The sequence below is a fragment of the Aythya ferina genome, assembly GCF_964211825.1.
Source record: "Aythya ferina genome assembly, chromosome: 16".
NCBI classification, from domain to species: domain Eukaryota; kingdom Metazoa; phylum Chordata; class Aves; order Anseriformes; family Anatidae; genus Aythya; species Aythya ferina.
This window is the reverse complement of record NC_140315.1, coordinates 546,821-570,160: the sequence shown is the minus strand read 5'-3', so window position 1 is coordinate 570,160 and position 23,340 is coordinate 546,821. Positions and strand designations below refer to the sequence as shown.

Below are 23,340 nucleotides of genomic sequence, written 5' to 3'. Positions count from 1 at the left end.
TTGTCTGAAGCAGGATAATGGTCAGAAGAGTGCCTGTGTGGAGATGGCATTTCCACCAGGCTCGGCTCCTCCCCGGCAGTGACTTGCATACTAAGCTCAGCCCGCTCGCCTGGCCCTGTCGGACGGAGGGCTGCCCGGCTCCAGCAGGGCCAGGGGGGCCACAACACCACCCATGGGTGGGGGGGGACAGGGCCAGCTCCATCCCAGCCACCTCCATTGGGAGCAGCTCCGCACCCCAGGGCTGCTGGAGGGGGGGGGGCACAGCCCCGGGCAGGCACGCAGCCCCCCGGGGGCCCGTTCCGCTCCTGCTCCCAACATCTCCCATAAACTCAGCAAAATGAATCTCTTCCAATAAAACCTGTTATTTTTAAAAGCTTGCCTCTAGGTTTTGCAAATTACTACACCAAACAGCAATTTGTTTGCTCGCCATTTGAGGTGATTTGCAGCCTTTCACCCTCCTCAAAGCGGCTCCAGCTCTTCCTTTTCCTCCCCTGTAGACTGTTTTTATTGCGGTGGTAGCTGATTCCTCCCATCCCTTCTCCTCCCACCCCAGAGATACATTTCCCTGACAAGAAGCATCAGAGTGCAACACAAGCACGAGCAGCTCCGTCAGGGAGAGATCTACAGAGCCGCCACTGTTATTGCTTGTGGCAAAGCAGAATTTCCAACAAAAGCCCCCTTTCCCTGGAGCCGGTTAATATTTCTCTCCTGACAAAGTATCCGGTGTATTTATAGGCTCCTGTGCAGTTTCCTCCCGTGTGATCATGGCTCCTGCAAATGAAACCCACAGCAGGCGGTGAAGGCGAGAGCAGCTCTCGTGGCCGCCCCCGGCCGTGCCCTTCCTCTGCCTCCGGCACTGGCTGACACCAGGCCAGCAGCTTTTGCTTTTGTTACTCTAATGCATGACAAATTGCTTAATATCAGCACACCGAGAAGCAAGCGCAATGGAGCTCCACAGCTCCATAAACCAGAGGAGCCGGGGTTCGGCACAGCGCAAGTGCTCGCCCAGCGGGCAGCAGGGCTGAGCTGGGCGCTGCCAAAGCCCCGGGAGCTCCTCTCCAACTGATGGGGCAGAGCCTGGTCCCACTGCACCCACCCCGAGCACCCGTGGTGCAGCACAGCCCCCACTCACCAGAGCCACATCCCGCACGCAGCCCAGCACCACCCTGCTGCGGCTCAGCCTCCCTTTAACACCGAGCCCCAGCTGCGTGCCTGATGCTTGTCTCCACCTGGGCACAGCGCGAGGGAAGCCCCAGCTGGGCCCCTTTTTTTTTCCCCAAGACAGTGCCAGAACCACCGCTCCCCGCCCCCCCAAGGACAGAGACCCAGGCAGGGTTTGTTAAGGAGCTTTATTAGCTGCAGGGAGCTGGGGGTGCAGGCTGGGGGCGAGGGCAGCAGGGAGCCCCCAGCCCTCTCCCCTCCACGGCCCCCTCCCCAGTGGCAGAACTTGCCCATGGGGGCCAGACTCTGCCACCTGCCCCCGAGCCGGGTGAGGGGCACGGGGCAGTGCGGAGGGAGGGGAGCGTGGGCAGGAATGGGGGCACAGGCAGCAGCAGCCCCGGGGATGGAGCAGCGGCAGCCGGGGCTGGCTGTGAGCCTCCCTTTCCCCCAGGAAATGCGGAGGGCAGGGGGCAGCAATGCACGGGGGTGGGCCAGCTCCGGCCTTGGGGCTCCCCGAGCCCCACAGCCAACGGCTGAGCATGCCGGGAGCGTGCCGGGAGCGTGCCGTGCCGTCCTTCCTCCGCTGAGCTCAGGCCTCGACGTGCTGGGGCAGCTTTGGGACAGGCAGGGGAGGGAGAGGCGCTATATACAGTCCTTAAGAATGGATGCCCTAACTTATAGATGTGCTGTGGGGCTGGAAAAGAGCAACTAAACTGGGCCTCCTACGGGGGAAAGGATGGGGTTCGCTCTGCAAAGCACAAGGGGGTGAGTGGAGGATTCCTGCGGGCAGGGACAGAAAGCCGGGGCGCGCAGTGCAGCGGGTGGCAGCAAGCAGCGGGGGGGCTGCCCCGCGTGGGGCTGGTGGGGACAGGGACCGCCACGCATTGGCGCACAGCCCTGGCACTGGTCCCAGCCCCAGTGGTGAGCTGGGGGCCCCAGTGTGCCCGTCCTGCTCCCATGCTCCAGCCCCGGCACCGCCACGCCACGGGGTGGGGGAAGAAACCGCGGTGGCGATGGGAGGAGGGGGCCCGGGGGGCGGCGGGCGATGCGGGGCGGTGGGGCCAGTCTCTGGTAGCAGTGCGGGACCCTCGACGGCTCCGCTGAGTCCGGGGGCTGGGGGGCTCCGGCGTCCCCCCTGGCACCGCCTGCCTACAGCACGCAGGAGGCGTCCACCGAGCGCTTCTTCAGCTCCTTCCCGGCTTTGTGGTGGTGGTGGTGGTGGTGCGCGTGGGCCGAGCCTGGCACGGAGGGGTCCGGGAGCGGGGCGCCCCGCAGCTGGGTGTCCTGGGGGTGCCCCAGGCCCCCCGCCTCCTCCACCCGCAGGTACGCCTTCACCTTGTGGTGCCGCGCCTTGCCGTCACTGGAGTCGATCACCCGGCACTCGTACGTCCCCTCATCTGCCGGCTTCACCCGGGACAGCCGCAGCTTGTGGGAGATGTTGCTGCCGACCACCTTCACCACCTGCGGCGGAGCAGACGGGGGTCAGGCAGCCCCTGTGCCCCTGGGTGCCCCCGGCCCCGCGGTGCCAGCCCCCACCCGTGCCGTGACGCCGTGTGCTGGGTCCCTCCGGGTGAGCACAGACGGCCGAAGGGGCCCCCCCAGCCCCAGCCCTGGGTCACAATAGGATGAAATCCCCAGCGTGCGCCCGGGTGAGCGGGGCTCGAAGATCGATGCAGAACCACGCCGGCTAATTAGCTTTTCTACCAAATTGATTCGCTCTCAGTATTTATCACCCAATGAAATTTAAGACTTACTCACTAGCCAGAGCTGCGGCTGCTATTGGGTTAGGTCAATAAATCAGATTTATAACCCGCCCTGAGGCCCCTGGCTCTGTTCCCTATAATCACACTGGATGGCAAAGGCCATTTTTCTACTTGCCACCGCATTTGTTAGCTGAAGATTTTATGGTGTTTAGAAATTGGGCTGGGAGACACAACCAAAGAGTCACAAACTCCTGGCTGAGGAGGCAGAGGGGGGAGCGCCGGGGCAGGAGCAGCAGCACCGGCCCCACGAGGGCACCGGGGTGACAAGGCCGTGGTACAGAGCATGCGAGAGAACCAATGACGTAGTGCGAGAGGACCTTCAAGAAAAACCTTTGTGTTAGTAGAACAAGGAGTCACTTAGAAGTTAATGGCTGGGAAACCTGGAACTAATAAAAGAGCCCCCCCATTTGCTGGCACTGCAGTCGGCCAGCGCAACCACTGCCCTGGCAGGTCAGCGAGCCTCGTCCTGTGGCTGAATTATAACGGGCTGGATAATTTTATGGCTGCTTGTAATGTTCCCAGCTCCACTGGCTGCGAGCAGAGCAACACGACCCGTGCTCCACAGCAGGGCCAGGACAGACACACAGCCGCTCCCTGCAGCCCCCAGGGGACCAGTGAACGACTGGCGAAACATCAGGCTGTTCTGTAAAGGACTGAAAGGGAGAAAAATGATAAAGCCAGGACTGCGTGTTTGCTACTGCGCAGCAAACGGCTGCTCCAGCCCCTCAAAATGCCACTGGGGCAGCAGAACCTCGGGCTCTGGAAATGCAGCTCCATGGTAGGGTGGGCTTGCTTCAAACCCTGTGGGGATGTCCCACGGCACCGTCCCCCATCACGTGCTGTCCCATCCCTGATGCTGCGAGGTGAGCCGGTAACGGGCTGTCTGATACCTCGCTATGTTTTGGTGGGTAAAAGATGGCCAAGGGCTGCCTAGTGTGATGGTTTCTGCATGGGTTCTACATTGTTTTGTATTGTTTTACTACGCTGCCGTTTGTTTTCAGTCAATTGCCTCTTTGTCTGTCGTGCGCATTTTATCAGAACCGGTTGTGTTGTTGTCTTGCCTTTGTTCATTTATCTTCCTTATTCTGTAAACATTTAATAATCAAGGACTTTTAAAATAACCAAAAGAATAGTTTAAATCTCAAGCCTCTCCCTGGTGGCTTGATCTGGAAGGAAACAGCAGAAGCATCACACCCATTGTGCTTTGAAATAAATCATAGCTGCACACGCACATGCATTGATTACATTCCCGCATGTAATTAACTGCCTAATTATGCTGAAAAAATGCGACGGCAGAGTTGAGCAGGAGCCCTGGCCCTGTTCCCCTCCCGTGCCCGGACAGGTCATTCTGCCCATGGCTGCTCTGCCCAGGATGTGTGGGGTGGCCAAGCTACGGGGTGGCCCAAAATCCCCACCCGGAGGAGCAGAAGGACCCACATGGGAGCAGGGCAGCACGTGCGGGAGGACCAAGAGCTGCTCTCCCATGCGGTGCAGACGTTTTTAGCAAAGCTTTCTGCTCCCAAAACCTGCTGGAGGCACCCGAGCTGCTGTGGACACTCGGGGCAGAAGGCAGCCCTGGCACCCCGGCTCCCCACGGCACAAGGGGTCGGTGTGCGCAGCTCCATGGTGGGGCCAGATCCGGCCCAGGAGCTGGGCAGCCACCTCGGGTCCGGCTGGAAGATCTCCATTTCAGAAAGGGGCAGAACTCCTGGTCGCAATCAGCACTCAGCTGAGCATGAGAGCAAGCCAGAGAATCCCAGGGAGGGATTTTGAAGGCACCTGCTGGGCTTTAGACATTAATTCTGGGAGCGTTACATTGCCCATCATGAGAAAAGTGACAAATGGGGGCTCAAACCTCGGGAAGCAATGAAGAAAATAGATCAAAGGGGATATTGTCTCCCTGGGGAATTCATTACCGGCAATAGAATTTACATGTGCTAATCCCCACAGATGAGAAATGAGAGGCAATGCCCTAAATCACGAAGCTTTTTGGCATTCTACTTGCCCTGGCACTTTCTGTCCTTGCCCTGGGACGAGCACCAGGGCAGAGGGGCTGATGCTGGCCGTGGGGTGCCTGCCACAGCCACCCCTCCTCGCCCACGGGGCAGGGGCAGAGGGGAACCAGCAGGACACCGGCCACGCGCTCTGTCCCTGCCCCTGCCCCTGCCCCGTGGCGGGGACGGCACCGCGCCACCCGGCCAGGGCAGCCACGGCCAGCGAGGGCGCATGTGCGACAGCAAAGGGGCCGAGAGCATTTATTTTATTTAACTAATTAGTGTCTTCTGATTCTGTTCACATGAGCCTAAATGGCTTTGGAATGCTAATCCGGGGAGTAAATCAGATTATTTTCTCCTGAGTGTAAACCTGCTCCTCGGATGCCTACAGGAATCGCATCTGAAGGACGCCCCAGGACCCAGCCCAGGCTGTTCCAGTGCCCCCAGCACACGCGTTCTGGCAGCTTGGCCCTTGAAAAGAGAGAGACAAAAGCCCCCAAAGAAAGCAGCCCCTGCCCCCCCCACCCCCAGCAGGTCTGTGCAATTCTGAGCACCAGCATTCTGGGGAAAAGTTACAGCTGTGCCCTCGATTAAAGTCCTTGCAAGAATCATTATCAAAACTCACGCTTATTTTTGTCGCGTCCTTCCCAGCCTCCTCCTGCTGCGATGCTTTTAGCTGCTGGGAAGAGAGGGATGGGGGAGGGAGACCGGAGAGGGGGAGAAAAAGCATTAGTTGAGCTGGAAGGAGGGAGAAAAGCCATCAGAGCAATTCCCACCTCCGCCAGGAGCCCAGCTTCAAAGGCTGGGCCAGGAAGGGGCCGAGGTGGGCGAGCGGCGGCTGCACAGCCCCGAGCAAGGAGGAGGAGGGCGAGGGGCGTCTGGGCAGAACCCGGGCAGATGGAGCCGTGTGGGCAGCACGGGGCAACCAGGGAGGGCAGGGATGCAGGGGGCAAGGGGAGGCCGGGCTGCTTGCTCCCACCACAGCCCAGCTCCAGCAGTGGCCACGAGCCCACCCAAGGCGGGGGCCGGAGCCCTGCCTGCTGCAGCATCACCACTGCGGGGGGGCCTCTCCCCAAAATCCCCCTCCTGCACAGCCCAGCCCCTGCCCCGATTGCCATGAGCGCTCCCGGGGGAGCCCCGAGCTGGCAGCAGCGAGGAGGGTGCAGGAGTCAGGGTCCCACCACGCTGCCCCCCCCGCCCCGCGCCCGCTGCCCCTGCCCCGTGCCTCTCGATTTATGGTAATGCCGGCAGCAGCTCTGCCAAAGACACAATAATAAAGGCTCATTAAAATACCTAAAGCTGCCTTTCCATTATTTGGCCCTTATCTCTGTGTGAACAGAAAGAGAAATAAAGAGACAGCTGTTTGCCAAGACCGATATACACAGAAATGGGGGAAAAAAAGGGGGGTGGGGGATGATGCAGGGATGGATCCGACAGAACAAGTTTGTGATGAGATGGGCGAAGGCAGAAGCACAAAGACCACCCCTCTACCCCCCACCCTATGTCAGATCCCCGGGGATGTGCCATCTGGCCCCACGGCTGCTGGGGCAGGACAGCAGGACAGCCCTGCCCCACTCCCACTGCAGAGCACCCTTGGCACGGACGGGGGCTGCGCACTCCCTGCAGGAGGTGCCCCGGGGAGGCACTGGGGACACCAGTACAGGACACTGGGCAACCCCTACAGACAGGGTGGGGAAGGGCTGTGGTGCGCAGCGGGAGGGAGAGGCAGGCCGGGCGGTTACCTGGCTGGAAGCCCACGTCTGTTTGTCTGTCCAGTCCTTGTGGTTGCGGACGTACCACCACTGGATCTCAAGGGAGTAGGACGGGGAGCCGCTGCCTCGGAAGGAGCACGCCATCTCCACGTCCTCGCCGGCCTGGGCCGTCATGTCGTGCGGGGTCTCGGTGAACAGGGCTGCAGGGGGCACAGCGGGGGTGTGGGTGCCTGCGGGCACGGTGCCACCGAGTGGCGAGGGGACGGCCCCACCAAGCTCCTCGCTGGACCCGTCCCTGCCACGCAGGGGTGGCCGCTGCCGTCCCCGTCTCCCCCCTCACGAGCAGCCCAGCCCCACAGCACTACACGAAGCAGCCCAGGGCAGCCCAGGGCAGTGCAAGCCCCCCCGGGTGACCCCATGCCCCCGGTGCCCTCCTGCCCTGGAGCGGGCGCGGGACCCCACGCGCCTCCAGGAGGTAGTAAATAAATACAGCGTGATCGCATCTCCGCTTAAATCAGAGCATAAATGAAAAACAAATCCTTGTTTAATGCGGCCCCCAAACAGTCTCCCACATGCCATATGGTTTGCTTTCCTCTCTCAAAACAAATATTGTTCGGAGATGTAATTAGAATTCTTTTCATCTTCTCTGGAGAGATTATTGTTCCTCTGTAAAGGCGGCCCCAGCGTGCAGGTCACTAGGAAATGTTATTGTCACAATCTGCGGCGCCTCTCACGGCGTCTTCTCCCCGGCACAGCGTGGGGATGGGGGCTGAGCCCCCAGAGCTGGCACAGCCGGACCCGGGGCTGATAGCATCCCCCCCCCCTGCTGCCCTGGGGTGGCCCCGGTCCTGCTGGAAACGGCTCCGGAGCGGGGCTGGATGCAGGGAGGATGCAGGCGCCCACGTCCCCAGGATCCTCATGAGCAAGTGCACGTGGAGGGGGCAGCACCGTGCCCCCACCTGCCCAGCCCCGAGCAGGATCTGTCCCTCCCCGTGCCACGTGCTGCTGGTGCTGCCAGCTCCCAGCTGCCGCACGGGTCCCTTGGGTGCACCCAGAGGGCACCCACCCCTCGGGGAGCAGCACACAGCTCCCCAGGGCTTCTCACCGAGTCCCGATCCCGCCTGAAAACGAATTATTATCAGCCTAGACAGAAAAGTTAATACCTTTAATATCTCTCTGTCCCCCTGGACGCATGGAAATCCCTTACACTTATCGCTTTCCTTTAATCCATCTTAGCGGGGGAACGGAGGAAAATACACAGCGTAAGGGGCTTAACGAGCGTCCCGCTCTCCCGGCTGAATTCCCGGCACCGCTCCCGCTGCCCCCGCTCGCACAGGACCTGGTCCCAGGAGACGCACGGGCGCCGTGCAGGAGAGCCTGCAGGAGGAAGCGGCGGCTGGGGACGCGGCCCCGCGGTCTGGGGCCGCACACAGAGCACGAGGGCCCGGCGCTGGCTGCAGAGGGACACGTGGCACGGCCGGCACGAGGCAAGGAACCCGCCTCGGACCAGAGCCCACCGGGACCAGAGCCCCCCATGGGACCCCTCCCCTGGGCCAGGTCCCGCCGCCGGCTGTGGCTGTGCCGCGGTTACCCCATGGTTGTGCCATGGTCACCCCATGGTCACCCCATGCTCACCCCGTGGTCACATCATCCCTGCACGGCGGTGGCAGAGGCTTTCCCTGAGCCCCAGCTATGGCTTTATTTAAACGCTGCATGGCACAGCAAGGAGCTGACCCCACAGGTGCTGCATCCGCCTGACCCCCAGCCCCCTCCCCAGCGCCGGGGTCCCGCAGACACCCCCTGACCCCCGCGGCAGCCCCAACAGGCACCGTGCGCCCTCCTCCCCCCCGCTGCATCTCCCTGGCTGCTCATGGAGGCAGCCTGCAGGGCGTTAATTGCAGTCTGAGGGGCTGGCTTTGTGCTGGGCGGCCCCAGGTCTGCAGCCCACGGCTGAATTACTCGGAACACAATTAAAATCAGCTCCCACGGACGGGAATTTGGCAGCGAGCGGAGAAAAGGCTTGATGGAATCATGCACCTTCTTTCTTTCAGATTTTAATTGGGAAGCTACGTATTAATTAACTTCAGGGCTCGGCCTCCCCGAAGCGCATCCACACCCAGGCGGGCGCTGCCAGGGCCCCCGGCCCGAGGTGTTTGCCCCCTCCCCATTGCTCCAGCCCCTGCCCCAGGACCCCTCCCGCTGCCACCAGGAGGGGCTGGGACCCTGCTTTGCCAGGGCAGAGCCGGGCTCCAGCAGAGAGGCTTGGAGCAACCTCAGCACTGCTCAGGATGCGGCCCCACGAGGCCACAAAGGCCCCATGCAGCGGGCAGGCTGGCTGCACCCCTCGGCCAGCCCCACGTCTCTGCCCTAACCCTAAAAATCCACAGAGCAGAACGGACTGGCGTGGGTTTGGGACCACAAGCACGGCCCCATCCTCACCGAGTGCCGGGGGTCCCCTGGGTCCTGCAGGGATGTCCCTGGTCCACGAGCAGGACGAGCACCAGCGGGGGGATGGAGCCTTCCCCCTACCCCACCCCGTGCACCCCATGAGCAGCAGCTGGGGGCTCGCAGCACACAGCTCACAAAGCACCCAGCGACGGCAGAGGGAGCAGAAGCAGGACACAAATAATGTCTGACAGCACGAGGGGAGGCGAGGACACCTCCCCGCACATCCCAGCCCCTCACCCCCCCTGCAGTGCCACAGCAAAGCCCCGTGAAGCAGGCAGAGCCCCCGGGGGTCTCCCATCTCCACAGACACCCCGGGGAGCAGAGGCAGCGCTGGGGGGCTCAGGCCAGCAGGTCGCAGCCCTGTTTGGGATCAGGCATCTCCTCGGATCCACTGCTTTGGGGGTTTTTGAGCTTCACCATCAGGCCAGCTGCGCTCAGCCAGGGTTTGCTAAGGAAGGTGCTGTGCTGGGCTGCACAGCGCCCGGTGGGCTCCCAGCCCCGTCTCAGCCACCACCAGACCCCATCTCCCCCCTTCCATCACTGCCCGACCTCCCACCGCCCGGCACGGGGCCGGCAGCACACCCGAGGACAAGGGCAGGAGCATCGGACCCAGCTGCCGGCAGAGGTAGAATAAAGAATCACCTTAATTAGGGCTATGATGGCGTTACCTTCTGATCAGGCAGTGAATTGGCAGCTGGCTCCTGCGCTTCTCAATGGCCTATGGAAGTGATGAACAGTTTGGGGACCCTCCAAGGCGAGCAGTGACGGGGCCGTCACGGTGGAGCTGGTGGCAGGGAGAGGATGGAGCAGGGTGGCCACGGCGGCACAGAGCCTCCCCCAGCCCGTGCCGTGCCCCTGCAAGGAGCAGGGCTCCTGCATCTCAGCACACCCGGTGCCCGAGTGCCCCCACAGAGCACCGTGGCCAAAACCACCCCCTGTGCTGGTGGGGGCACCAAGGGCACCGTGCGGGCAGCAGGGACGCGGCTCCGTGGGGCTCGCACCGGCCCCAGCGTTGCCCCCCTGCAGGGGACCGGGCAGAGGAGCCCCCGGCACCAGGGGGCTGTGCAATGGGGCAGCCCCACAGCCCCCTGGCACAGCAGGGACGAGCAGAGATCTGCTCCACGCACACAGGGCTGTGAGCGCTGCGGCCCCCACCTGCCCCCCCAGCCCCGTCCCTCTCCCCTCCGCTGGCGCTGGCGCCGCGTCCTCCCAGACAAAGGGAGGGGGACTGCAATGGGCTCACGGCTCCGCGTGGTTTATGGCCTGGTACCTGTCATAAACTGAGAAAATCAGGATCGATAAATCTTCCAGGAAACAAAAATCAGGGGAAATAAAATGAACTCAATGGGGAAACACAGATAAACGGAATTGAAAACGCCTGCTGGGACAGCTTGGTGCTCTCATAAACCGGAGATATAGCAGCTGCCCGGCTCCCTCCCCGCGGGGGCAGGATCCGGCCCCGTGGCCGCCTCCACGGGAGGGGGGGTTGAGGATGGGGCCCCTGCTGCGAGGCCACGGCCACGTTGGGTGCCTGGAAGCGACCGCGGGACCCTGCGCCCCCCTCGCCCTGGTGCTCTCTGCTCCATGGGGACCCCCCCAGATGCCCGTGGGTTCGGTGGCTTTCCCAGCCCCGGGCACCCACAGCCCACGCCTGGCAGAGCCCCCGGGGGCAGTGGGAGCATCGCAGTGGTAAGGGGGGGCAGTGGAGGCGGGGGGGGGAATAACCTGGGGGCACCTGCAGGTTGGCAAGCGCTGCACGAACCTGCCAGGAGCACTTCGTAACGCCTCGCCGAACAGACGGGTGCGGAGCAGGCAGGGGCATCCCTGGGCGAGGGGGGCAGGAGCAGAAAGGGAGAAAGACCTGGGGGGGGGAGCAGCTCTGCAGGAGCCAAGGAAAAGAGCTGGGGGGGACCAGGAGGCACAGAGACCCCAGGGCTGGTCCCAGAAGCCACCGACACAACAGGGACCAGGGACAGGAGGGACACACCGCGGTCAGGTCCTGCGGGGACCCGGCTGGGGCAGCCCCATGGGCATGCAGGAGGGTGATATTTGTGTAAACACGCACCGACGGGTGGTGAAATAGGTATCGGGTACTTGCAAATGCGTATTAATTACCTGGTTAGTGCTCTGTGAATTAGTTACCCCACTGAACCACAGCCCCCGGCAGGCACGTCTCTGCCCGGGGAGCAGCAGGAGCTGCAGACCCAGGGGCAGGACGGCTCCAGCACCCGCTCCCCTCCATGGGGGCCGATCCCCCCCTACCAGCCCCGCACCACTCCCGGCCCCCCGAGCTCCCAGGGCTCAGCCCACGGGGTTGGGGCCACCCTAAACTCTGCAGGAACCCCCCATCAGGGCCGAGCAATGAAGATTTGGGGCCAAGGGCTTGAGCAAGAGCCAGGCTGGGGCTGCAGGCAGGGGGGGCACACCCAGCACCAGCAGCCGGCCCCATCCCGCAGCCACCCCCACTCAGCACCCGAGCCCCCCGCCTTGGGGAGAGGTGGGGGTCTGGGCAGCATCGCCCCCAAATCCTGCCATGGCACAGCAAGCGTGGGAGGGAGAAGCAGAGGGAAGGGGGCTGGGGGATGAGGCTGGGGAACCACAGCCCCCAGGGAGGGGAGGATGCGGGAGGTGCAGGGGGCTCAGGACCGGGTGCGGGGGGCGCGGGACCGCTGCGAGAGCCGCTGCTGCCACCCCCACCCCCTCCCCCGGACTGCCGCTATTGTGTTTTGGGCTGCGATCAAGTGTGGCTTATTCTTTCCCTTCACAAAGCTCCGAGTCATAATTCATGGTTTATTATGGTTCGGTGAGTCAAGACACTCGGAGAACTAATTGCCAGCTCAGCCGCGCTCTCCCGATAATCCTCGCCCTCCAACGCCCCCTCCCCGCGCCCCTGCAGCAGGAGCGCCCTGAGGGGCTGGGGCTGGGAGGAACTGGGAGGAAACCGGCCCCAGGCTTGGCCACAGCAACCCTGGGTCTGCGCTGGGGCAGGGGGCAGCCCCTGGCAGTGCCAAACCCGGACCCCAACCCAAGCAGCATCACCAGCTGCGCCCCACCTACAGCCCGCACCCCCGGGAGGCACCCAGCGGGGCTGGGCCGTGTGTGCACGGACTGCAAGCAGCAGGAGCCAACAGCGAGCCCACCCCGTGCCAATGCTCACCGCCACCATCACCATCACCAGGGGCTCAACCAGAGGCAGGACCCAGCTGCAGGAGCTGCCGGCGAGCTGAGCTGCTCCCTCCTGGCTGGAGGAACCTGCGAGGAGCACACAGGGTGGCAGTGACAGCCGTCCCCACGCTCTCCTCCCCGGTGCCTGTTGGCAGCACTCAGCCCTCCCCAGGGATGCTGCCCGCTGGCACGCCAGTGGCAAACCCCACCCTGAGCCCAGCCGGCTCCCCAGATCTGCTCCAGGGGCTGTGTTTGCCCCATGCCCCATTTGCACGCCTGCAGGAGGAGCGGCTGCACAGAGCCAACAGCAGCCCACGGGTGCTGCCCGGTCCCCAGGTAACCGCGTCCCTCCTGGCCCACCTCGTGTCACTGTCACCGACGGCCACCACGCAGTGCCAGGGGGCCTCCCGACCCCGCTGCAGGCTGCCTGTGCAGGGGTCACGGGGGACCAGAACGTCCCCGCACGCTGCCCTGCAGGCGGACAGATGCTCCATGCCCTGCTCCATGCCCTCGCCGCGCCGTGCCCCCAGGGACACGGGGTTTCTGGCTTGTTCCGTGCAGATTGGATCTAAAATCGCCCTCCTGTTCCCATCTGCCCATTCAAATCTATGAATGAATCTCCTCCTAATAAGCCCGCGCGCAGGGATGCTGGCCCCTGGTCAAAAAACAGATCACAGAAAAAAAAAAACAACAGTGCATAAACAGCGGCGTGATGGCCGGTGTCAGCGGCGAGAGCAGGGCCAGCAGCTCCGGCCGCAGCCAGCACGAACGCCCCCCCCCCTCCTTCCTGCAGACCCCCGGAGCTCCCCCCAGCCTTGGCTCTGGCTGCAGATCTGAAACCTGCCCCGAGGCTGCAGGGAGAGCAACACCGAACCCCAGCCCGGGGCCAGCTTTCCCCACCCAAGGTCCCGCTGTAGCACAAAGGACGCAGCCGCGGCTCCTGCACCTGCCCCTCTTCCAAGGGAGCATCAGGCTGGAGCCCCACAGACACTGCCTGGGGACAGGGAGGGCTCGTGCTCGCACGTGGGCACAGCAGAGCCATTTCTCTGCCGCTATTTACTGTCATATTAGCAGCAGAATTACCTCAATTTTGCAGCGTAAATTAAAAACAACAAAAAAAAAATCCAACTAATTTTGTGATTGCGATCAGGCCAGAGCTCACCTTGCCAGGGAGTTTGAATTAACCTTGAAACCTGCGAGTATTTCTAATATTTGACAACCGGGGGCTGGGCTGCAGCCCGCAGCCCCCGTTTCGCTGCAGCACAGGAGGGGCCGACAGCGAGAGCCCCGCTCGCCCCGGCGCCGGGCAAGCGCCTTGTGCAGGCAGGGGACTTTGTGCTCTCGGATTGCTGAGTGGAGTAATGTTTCTCAGACAATTCACTCCCAAAGGGAATGAGGAGGAGCAGTTATTTGATAGCATAAGTGGCAAAAAAAAAAAAAAAAAAAAAAAAAAAAAAGGCTTGGCCTGTTACTATGGCTCCCCGAGGGACCCCAGGCGGCGTTTGGCAGCCTGTCCTTCAGACATCACCTGCCTGTGGTGCTCATCTGCTGGGGGGAGATCTCCAGCGGGGCAAGGCACCGGCTGCTGTGCGCTAACTGGGAGCAGGCGGACAGAGCTGGGTGCAGCTGGAGCCCCAGCCCACGAGACCTCACGCCCGGCACCCCCAGCACAAGGCATCGGCCGCAGCAGAGCCGCCCGTGTCCCACCACGTGTGGGCGGCCAGGAGGGAGCCAAACCTGAGCTGAGGCAAACGGCCATGGAGAAGGGTGCAGGACACAGCCAGGGCCCTGCACCCATGGGCTGGAGAACAGCGACCGCCCCCGAGCCCTTGTGCCACCAACTGTAACCCCACACAGGCGCTACGGAGAGCGCCCGAGGCAGTGCCCAAGGTGGTCCCCGGGTGGGAGAGCCCCAACCCCAGCAGGTGCCGGGAGGGGGACAAAGAGAAGTCTCCAGCTCCATGCCCCCACCCCTGCGCCCCGGCCCCACTGCCCTGCCCACGGCCCCAGTGCTGCTGCCGAACGCACCGACTGCTCGCTCTGGTGTGCTGCCTCGCTCCCGGGGAGCGTTATGATTAAAATTGGCTGTCACTGTCCTAACGTAATAATTCCCAGTGTCTGGCCCGTCGTCTGTCAGCCTTCTTCAAGGGAAAAGAAAGCGCAGACATTTGATGAGGAGAGGTGTCAGAAGTAATTGCGTTGAATGACTGCACGAACAGCAGCAGGAAAAACACATCGGATGGAGTATTCCCACCAGGAAGCATGAAAAAATCCAGCACAATGCAAAGTGTTTATGAAAGTAATTGATAGAATAATCATTGGTGTGTGAGACAAAGGAGAAGGGCAGCACCCCGGGGAGTCGGGGCACGGCTCCCTCCAGCCTTCAGCCATTCAACTAGCAGCTTTATTGATGGTGAGACACTCGCGCTTGCAAACGATGCGAGGAAGGAGACAGGATTCTCCTCCCCGGCAATGCAAGCTGCTTACCAAGCGGCTCCCTGCCCGCTCCAGGAGCAGACAGGCTGGGAAGGAGGCTGGCGCTTCCCAGCCGGCGCAGGTTTGAAAGCCGATGGCGCCAGCCCAGCGCGCACACGCTGTCTGCGCCGGGGTGCATGAATAATTGAAGGAGCCAGCCCGAGGAGAGGAGCGCGGCTCGCGGGGGCGGCGGGGAGCTGCGCTGCTGCCCGCCGCTCTCCTGGGGGCCACGGGGCTGGCGGCGGAGCCGCGCCTCGGGGCCCGGCGCTGGCTGCGGGCAGAGCCCTTGCCGTGGGGACAGGGAAAGGACTTTCTTTGACGGAGACTTCCTTTCCCTCCCAGGGCAGCTCTTGCTGCCATGTGAGCTGGAAACGCATCGCTCGTGCTTGCGGGGACATCGGTGGAGGAGTCGGCCTCACCCGCGGAGCGCAGGTCTCTGTAGCGGCCCCCAATGCCCGCCGAGTTTCCGTTCGGTTCCCTCCCCACATCTGGGGCCAAGGGAGAGGTAACAGCGAGCGCACTCCCAGCCGGGCCACGCACAGGAGAGGCTCCGTGAGATGGTGGCAGGCAGCTCGGGCGGCTGCAGCAGAGCCCGGCAGGAGCTGCCCGGCCCCGGCAGCCCCACTCTGCCCGGCCAGCCACATCCAGCCCCTCCGCACCCCGGCCCCGCCGCCAGGGAAAGCTGCACCAGCGAGCAACGCGATGATCAATCTCCAATCTGCTAAACAGCAATTTATACAGGTTTTCAGCACACAGCTTTTATCAAATTGGTATTCACCTACTGAACACAAATGGCTTATTATACATGACCCACTTACTCACTGCTTTTCAGTATCGTTAATAAAGGTTTCTGTTGTGATTAAGTGAGTTGCTGCAGAACTGCTCGTAGTTGAAAGCTGTAATGTGGCTCCAAAGTGCACTTACCCTACCAGAATATTTTTCTCCTTTGCTCCCTTCTTCCTCGCAGCGACCATTTCACTATTTATTCGCCTATTGCTGAATTTCTGAGGGGAGCAGCAGAGGATAATGGAGGCTGTTCGCCCACATCTCCTTCCGGCATGCCGGGCTGGTGGGTCCAGAAATCCTCCTGCCTTTACCCCACCGGTGCAAAGGCAAACGGCAAACCTCCCGCGCGGCGCAGGCAGGTGACTGCCGGCCCACGTACCGCACTGCTGCAGGACGCGGCGTCCCCGCAGCCCCGGCACGGCGCAGCCACCGTGGGGCTGGGGCTGCCTGGAGGCTCCTCGGGGCAGGGAGCAGCTCCCGTGCGCCTCCTGCTCCAGAGCCGCTCCGTGGGGCTGGCGGCGACCCCGCAGCGGAGCTCCCGCAGAGAGCCCACGGTCACAGCGCCGGGGCTCGGGTTAAACCCTCCCGTGTCAGCACGGCGAGAGGAAGGCAGGTCCCGGCACCGGCCTCAGAGGTGTCCCCGTCACCTGCTCCGCACCCCGCAGCTGGGGGTGCCCCCGCGCTAGAGCAGACTTCGGGGGCTGCAGGAAGGGGCTCCCCCCGGGCAGAGCCAGCAGCGGAGCCGCTCCTGCCGTGAGGGCGCACGACGCCGAGCGGGAGGTGCACGGCGCCGTGCACGAGGATGCACGCTCACACGAGGATGCACAGAGCTGAGCACAGGGATGCCCGGCACCGTGCACGAGGACGCCCGGGGGTCCGCACTTACCCGGCGCCGTGCGCGGGGCCGCGCCGTGCCAAGCGCCCGGGCTCCGCCGCCCAGCGGCAGGGGCAGGGGCCGGGGTCGGGGCCGCCCCCGGGCGCCGGGGAGCGGAGCGGCGGAGCCCAGCCCCGGCTCGGCCGGGCCGCCCGCAGCTCCCGGCTCCGCGGAGCCGCCGGCGCGACGGAGCGCGACGCGGCGCTGCCCGCGGTGGCGGAGCCCGGCACCGGCGCGGCCCCCGGCCCCCGGCCCCGTCCCGCAGCCCGGGCAGGACCCGCCCCGCCCCGCCACCGGCCCCGGGCCGAGACCGCGGGGACCGAGCCCCGGGGACCGGCACCGCCGGGCACCGACCCCGGGAGCGCTCCGTGCCCGCCGGCCCCCCCCGGGCAGCCGCCACCCGGTGCCCGGTGCCCGCCGCCCGCGCTCACCGCTGCCCGCCGCCGGGGCGTCCCACGGGGGGTGCCGGGAGGCGGCGCCGAGCTGCAGGTAGAGCCCCAGGTAGTGGAAAATCCCCAGGGCCAGCGCCAGGGCGCCCATCTTGCCGCGGGCGCGCCCGTCCCGGGGGCGGCGGCGCCGCCGGGCCGAGCCCTGTCCCCGGGGCTGCGCCGCGGTCCCGGCGCCGCCGCGCTGCGGAGCTCTTCCCTCGCGCGGAGGGCGCCGCGCGGCGAGGCGGTGCCGCGGCTCGCCCGGAGCCTCCCCCGCCCGGCGGAGGGATCCCGGCCCCGCGCACACCCCCAAAGTTTTTCCCACGCTCCATTCTTAAAGTGCGCGGGGCGGGGCCGGGCCCCACGCGCCCCACGCGCGGCCCCGCGGGGGCTTCCCCGCGCCCCCCCCCCACGCCCCCGCACCCCCCCGCGGGCGGCTCCCGGCACAGCGCAGGAGCGGGGCCCGGCCCGGAGCCCCCCCGGCCCGGAGCTGCCCCCACGCGCGGGGGGGGTCGCGTCCCGCAGCCCGGGCTCCCCCCGCGGAGCCGCCCCCGGGTGGGGAATGGGGCCGGGGGCGCAGCCACGCTCCCGGGGTGCCCCCGGGAACCTCGCCCCCACCAGGCACGACCCCAAACTTCTGAGCCCTGCAGCCCTGAGGCCAAACCCCCCCCCCCCCCCGAGCCCACGGGCGCCGCCCCCCGCCTGTGGCAGATCCGAATCAGGCCCAGGCCGGGGGGGCCGCGCCCCCTGCAATGCCCCCCCCGGGGCAAAAAGCACGAAACGCGAGGAGGAGCCCGCAGGCAGCGCCTCTCTGCCTGAGCACCCAGCTGCAGGAAGGCAGAGCCGCAGCCCCCACCCGTACGATGTGACCTGCGCCCTGCACAGCCAGCTGAGGGATATTTGCTGTCCAGATAAACAGCCAAAATCAGATTATTTCAGGTGTTTCCTGCCACAAGGAGACAGACGCTTGCTACCAAGAGATTCTTCAAATTGGACTTGAAATCACCGACGGTATTTCTTCTCCCTGCCCTCAGCGGGGTTCCTCCAGGAGCGTTTTTCACATTATGGCCCCGGCAGGCAGGGGGAAGAGCTGGGCGCCCCACGGCGGGGGCTGCGCTGCCGGGTGCTGGCGCTACAAATCAATAGTTTTAAAGGAGTTCTACGTGTGCAGCGTTTTCCGCATGTCAAAATAAAACCCACATAAGAGCAGACCAGATAGCATTGATCTCTGCTCAAGTTCATTACTCCCTCTAGAGTTAAAAGCGGGGGGAAGGAGAGTGCGATGGCGGTGATGGATGAGCCGGGGCTGCTGGCGCCACGCAGCCGGCGGCTCCGAGGGTCCCAGCTGGTGACACCCCAAGTGCAGGGGCACCAGGGGGCTCGGGGCTTCCCCCAAAAAAGCTCCAGGCAGCCCCTGCTGTGCTGGGAGGGGGCTGCGGTCGATGACAGGAGGGGCTGGGGGCCACTTGTCCCCTCCAAGGCCACATTCAGGGGGAGAGCAGCCAAGCCCCGCCGCCAGCCCTATCTCCCTGGGGGTGGTGGGCAGCAGCAGGGTCCCTCAGGCCCAGAGTCGAGTGCAGGAGGACAAAGCAGCAAAGGCCAAGCAGGCAGCGAGTCCCCATGTGTCAGACAACACAAGCTCACGGCCCAGGGTCCCTGCTCACCTTCCTTCCCATCAGCAGCCCGCTAGGGGACCCCAATGGAACCCTGCCAAGCTCCATCCGCACAGTGCCCCCATAACACAGGGAGCCGACACCAAGATTTCCCCAAGCACCAAGCCACTGCGGTCATGGGAGCAGGAAATAACCACGGATACGGGGCCAGCCCCACACAGAGGGTCCCTGGTCCCACAGGGTGCACAGCTACACCTTGGTGCTGAACCTGCCAGGATTCTTCCCTCGTATAATCAAATGCATTTAAATCACACCACGAGGAAGCAAGGAGAACATAAATTTCTCTTGGAGCTGGGAACATCTCCAGCTGCAGAGCCGGAATTAAGTTCCATTTCCAGCTGATTTTCTGCCGCCACAGCAGGATGATGAACTGACAATAAGTCTTCTGTGCACTGGCCCAGCAGAAGGAGGAAAGGGGAGAGCCAAGCGTCCTCGCATCTCGTGCACACTTGGAAGATTTCATTTTCCTCCTCAATTTTAATTCATCAGTGAAAAGGACCAGACCAGATGCTGTCTGCTATTGCAGCCACACAGCCCTGATGAGCCCCTGCGTGTCTGAAACGGAGAGGAGGGCAGGGCGCTCACACGCTGAACGAGAGCAGAGCCAGCGGCTCCCCGGCTATCTGGATGCTGGCGCTCGCTGCATAAATCGCTCTGTTATCTGCATGGCTGCTATTTCTCTAAAATAGCTCACAACTCCCTTGCAGGGTTCCTGTTCCAGGGGAACATGCCCAGGGACTTGCTCTCAAGGATGAAGCGTTCCTTATCTCCATTCATGCCAGGTTTTCTGCCTGCTATTTAATTTTACATACGCCACCCATCCTGCTCTGTGGGCACCTGCAACAGGAGATGCAGTGGCCGCTTCCAGAGCAGCGGGGTGCAGGCCCACCTGGGAACACGGCTCCTGCACCCCTGGGACAGGCGTGTGCATTTCCCCTGGCCACGGGTGCACAGGTTGAAATGAAGCTGCACCTTCTGCTTACAGCATCCAAAATATAACAGATCAGCTGCTGGGGTGCTGGGAGTCAACTCATGAATTATTCTGAAGTCCAGACTCAGACTCAGAGCTGGCCGAGAGGAAGAGGACAAAGAGGTGCCATTAGTGGGAACTGGGTGGCACCCAAAGGGCACCAAGCGAGGCAGGGATCCTGGAGGCAGGGGGCAGCTGCCCCAGCCCCTCAGCACTCTCTTGGTTTGCTCTTTGTGCCAGGGGTCCTGCGAGCACCCGGCACATCCAGGAGAGCCGGGGGTGAAGGCAGGCACAGCCCTGCAGGTGGGGGCAAGCCTGTGTGCCAGCGGCTGCCTCGCACCCTGCACGCCGGGGAGCGCACCGGGCTGCTCGTCTCCCTGACGGGCAGAGTAAATACCCTGCACACTGATAGCGAGCTCAGTTCTGATACTTGCTTAGAGACTTGACAATCCCTGTATAAAAGGATTTCCTTCCACAGCTGAAGTTTGACATTCCTGCATTATTAGATTATTTGCAAAGGTCTGCCTGCGCTGCAGGAAAACAATGCTACCAACATCCAAAATTACAACCTTCTCCTCCACAAATCATCCAAGAGGCAATAAGCCAGGGAGACAGCGCGCGCTTGGAGCGGGCAGATCTTAAAAAGGAGCGAGGGGAGGAGGGCAGGGCAGGGCCAGCGCTCGGGTGGGCGAGCACCACTGCAGCGCCTGTAAGCAGCAGCCCCAGGAGGTCGGGGGGGGCACCCAGGAAGGTGAGGGGGGGGCTGGGGTCTGGTGCTGCCGCTGCCCCCGTGCCCTGCCCCGCAGCGGGAGAGCATCCCCGCAGCACCAAGCTGGCAGCAAGCAGCAGCACCAGCACCAAGCAAGGGCTGCAGGGAGTCACAGTTCTCTGCCCAGAGCTGCCCCCACGCTAGGCAGGATTACCCAAAGTATAAAATTCAGGAGAAAATTACTTGGAAAGAATTATTACTTTAGAGAACAATTCGTGCTCATTTCCAGTCCATTAACTCCTTCCTCCTCTGCAAAACCCACCATCAGTTTCCCAATGGAGAGAAGCGCTGTCACTGCTGTCAATCATTTCTGCAATGGTTCCCTGTCCCCAAACCATTGTTCAAAGGACCAAAAAAAAAAAAAAAAAAGGTGAAGGGAAAACCAAAACACCCTTTTCCCCTCCTTATTATTGACTGTTATAAGAGAAAAGCAGTTCCTGAAATCCAGGTCTCATAAAAAATTTTTAAAAAATCAATAACTTTAGTGACTTATTTGTGCTGCTGAAGGTTTGTTTCCCCATTTTGACAGTGCCTCTTCGTATTTAGCGTCACCTGGGTCTTTCCACCAGGATGTCAAGAGAGATTCCTCAGCCGTGATTTGCACTCGTCTCTCCCCGTTTAGAGTGGCTCAGGTGGGAGCGGAGCTGAAGATGGATCCAGACGCGCCGCGGGGCCCCTGCCAGCTCCTGCTGCTCCCCCCCCAGGAAAGCCACGGGCTCTGCAGCTGGGGCTTGGACCCCCCCAGTGCCACCATCGGGGGCTGCAGCCCCATCATGGCCATGGGGCCGGCACCCAGGGGCTCTTCCCAGCCAGCCGCCCCCGTTGCCTCCTGCTCGCCCACCCCCAGCCCCAGCCCCTGCCCGCTGAGGACGCAGCGCTGGGCGCTCAGCATCCCTCCCGCAGGGGCTGCGGGGATGGGGGGTGCAGAGCTGCTGCGGCAGAGCGCCCACCCTCCCCTTCCATTTGGGCTGCGAGTTTCCTGCCTCCCCATCACCAGAGTGCCTCATCAATCACGTTCCTTCTAATTAACTTCTAATTTACCTCTTTAGTCAAATCTGTTTACAATCAGAGACAAGAAAACCCAGCCCAGCGCCGTGCGATGCGCATCGCTTCCTCCCCCCTCGCGCTCGGCTGCCCCCGCACCACGGCCCCGCATCGCCCAGCGGGGTCCAGCTCAGGGCCCGAGCCCATCCCTGACCAAGGCTGCCCACCGCAGCGTCCCTGTGCCAGGGGACCCCAGCAAAACGCAAGCCCCAGTGCCCAGCCCCAGGCCCCAAGGGGGACACGGGGGCTCCATGCACCTGCCTGGGGCTCGGAGGTGCAGATGAAGCCGCCTGGTGGGGACACGTTTGGGGCCACCTCCCATCGCTGCAGTGGGGACGTGCTCAGGGCCACCTCCAGCAGCTCGGGGGCTGCTCAGCCTCCCCCTCTCCCTGTAAGCGCATCCAACCCCAAAGCCAACAACCACGATGCTGCCCCCAAACTTCAACCCCTGGTCAAAAATATCAGAAGCTAAGCCAGGGAGCAAACCCTACTTTCTACAACCCACCGATAAGAAAACCTGTTGTTAGCTCAACCCTTTAATCCTCCCCCAGTTCCAATAACCGCATTTTTCACAGATGCTCAGGCTCCCGGTGCCGGTCTTCGTACCTCCAAGGCGTTTCTGTACTGCTCAACATGGCAGCAAAAATGAGCTGGCCTGCAGCAGCAGCAGCACATTTAGCTGAATAATTATCTTAATTAATAACAGAGGGCCCAGGTGGGCACCCAGCCCATCCGAAGACCAAGCCAGAGGACCCGGCTCCTCGCAGCAGGGCTGTGCCCAGGGCACGTGTGTGGCAGCCCCAGCCCCTGCCACCGCCCTGCAGCAGAGGATGGAGGCGAGCTCCTTGCCCCAGGCACTGCGCAGGGGGCACTGCGAGGCTGTCCTGCTTTGCTGGGGGGGTTTAGGAGATTTGGGGGTTTCACACGTCCCGGGCAGGGCGCTGCCTTCAGACCCTGTGGCACGCAGAGATCTCCAGGCAGAGGATCCTAATGTGTGTGCAGCAGGGCTCCTCGCTTCTGAAATACTTAGGAGATTAGGAGGAGAGAATTCATCATCTGTCTTGTAAAAGCCTGACTTGTAATAACAAGCTCTGTGCTAATTCCTCAGCAACATCTGGAACATCCTTATCTATCAGGAGAGAGACACAAAGACTGCGTCGTGCTCAGGTAAGCACTGGCATTTTGGCTTTTCATAATCCCCTCCAACGTCTCTCCGTCAGCTCAGGGAGAAAAAGAGCTACAGAAAGCACCCTGCCACGGCGAGCCCGTGCTGCTGCTGTGAGCCGGCTGCGCCAAGCCCCAGGGAAGGGACAAGGGCACTGCTGGGCCAGCAGGACAGGGCTGCCAGGGCAGGGGCAGGGGGAGCCTCCCCGCACACCCAGAGCCATCGTCTTGGAGCGAGCAGGCGGCGCCGCCAAAGCCCAGGGCTGGCCCCTGGCACCAGGGCGCTGCTGAGCCCCTGCACCCGCAGGCAGCTCCCTGCATCTCAAGGTGCCGAGCTAACCCACCGCAGCTCCAGCTCCGATTCTTTCAGTGAACTACCCAGAGACTTACAGGCTTTGGTGAAGCACTTTGAAGAGCTCACAAATTACAAAAGGGGGGAAAAAAAAACCCACAATCAAAGAAAAGCTGCCTTCTAAAGCAGGAACATTCATTACAAGCAGCCTAAGCTTCCTCCGGCAGCGCTGCTCCTGGGAAGCTGGCGGTCCAGCCACTGGAGCAGGGAATTATTTTCAGCCCAGTCTCCATATTTAGTAACTCAGCTACGACATCTAGAATGGAAAATATTAAAGGAAGAGAAATTTACTTCCAGAAAGCAAAACTCCAGCCAGAGCAGTACGGGGGAGGTTTTCACTCCTGCCAGAGCCACGGCTGGAGAGCAGAGCCCAGCACTGAGCGTGCACAGCACCAGGCCTGCCAGCACCTCACGGCGTGCAGCAGCCGGGCACACACACACACAGCAAAATGACCTCACCCATGTTAAAGATGGAATATTTGGATTTAAAACAAAAAGCATAACGCAAAACCTTAGCTTGTACTCAAGTAGATTCTATTACTATTCTTAAGAACCTTCCCTA

General features: G+C 62.6%; 1 protein-coding gene across 2 annotated transcripts; it reads right to left on the bottom strand.

The window, feature by feature from the left end:
* Nucleotides 1-1,335: 1,335 nt before the first annotated feature.
* VSTM2L (V-set and transmembrane domain containing 2 like) lies at nt 1,336-17,064 on the bottom strand. Of its 2 annotated transcripts, none has more exons than XM_084537938.1 (4): nt 16,810-17,064; nt 6,661-6,830; nt 5,544-5,594; nt 1,336-2,622 (listed from the first exon to the last, which is right to left on the bottom strand). In XM_084537938.1, the coding sequence occupies exons 1-4, from the start codon at nt 16,916-16,918 to the stop codon at nt 2,311-2,313; spliced, it is 642 nt and encodes a 213-aa protein (XP_084394064.1). In that variant the 5' UTR covers nt 16,919-17,064; the 3' UTR covers nt 1,336-2,310. The 2 variants fall into 2 exon arrangements, with proteins under 2 accessions (XP_084394064.1, XP_084394063.1); XM_084537937.1 differs by having other exon boundaries at nt 5,544-5,597; nt 16,810-17,063.
* Nucleotides 17,065-23,340: the final 6,276 nt, after the last annotated feature.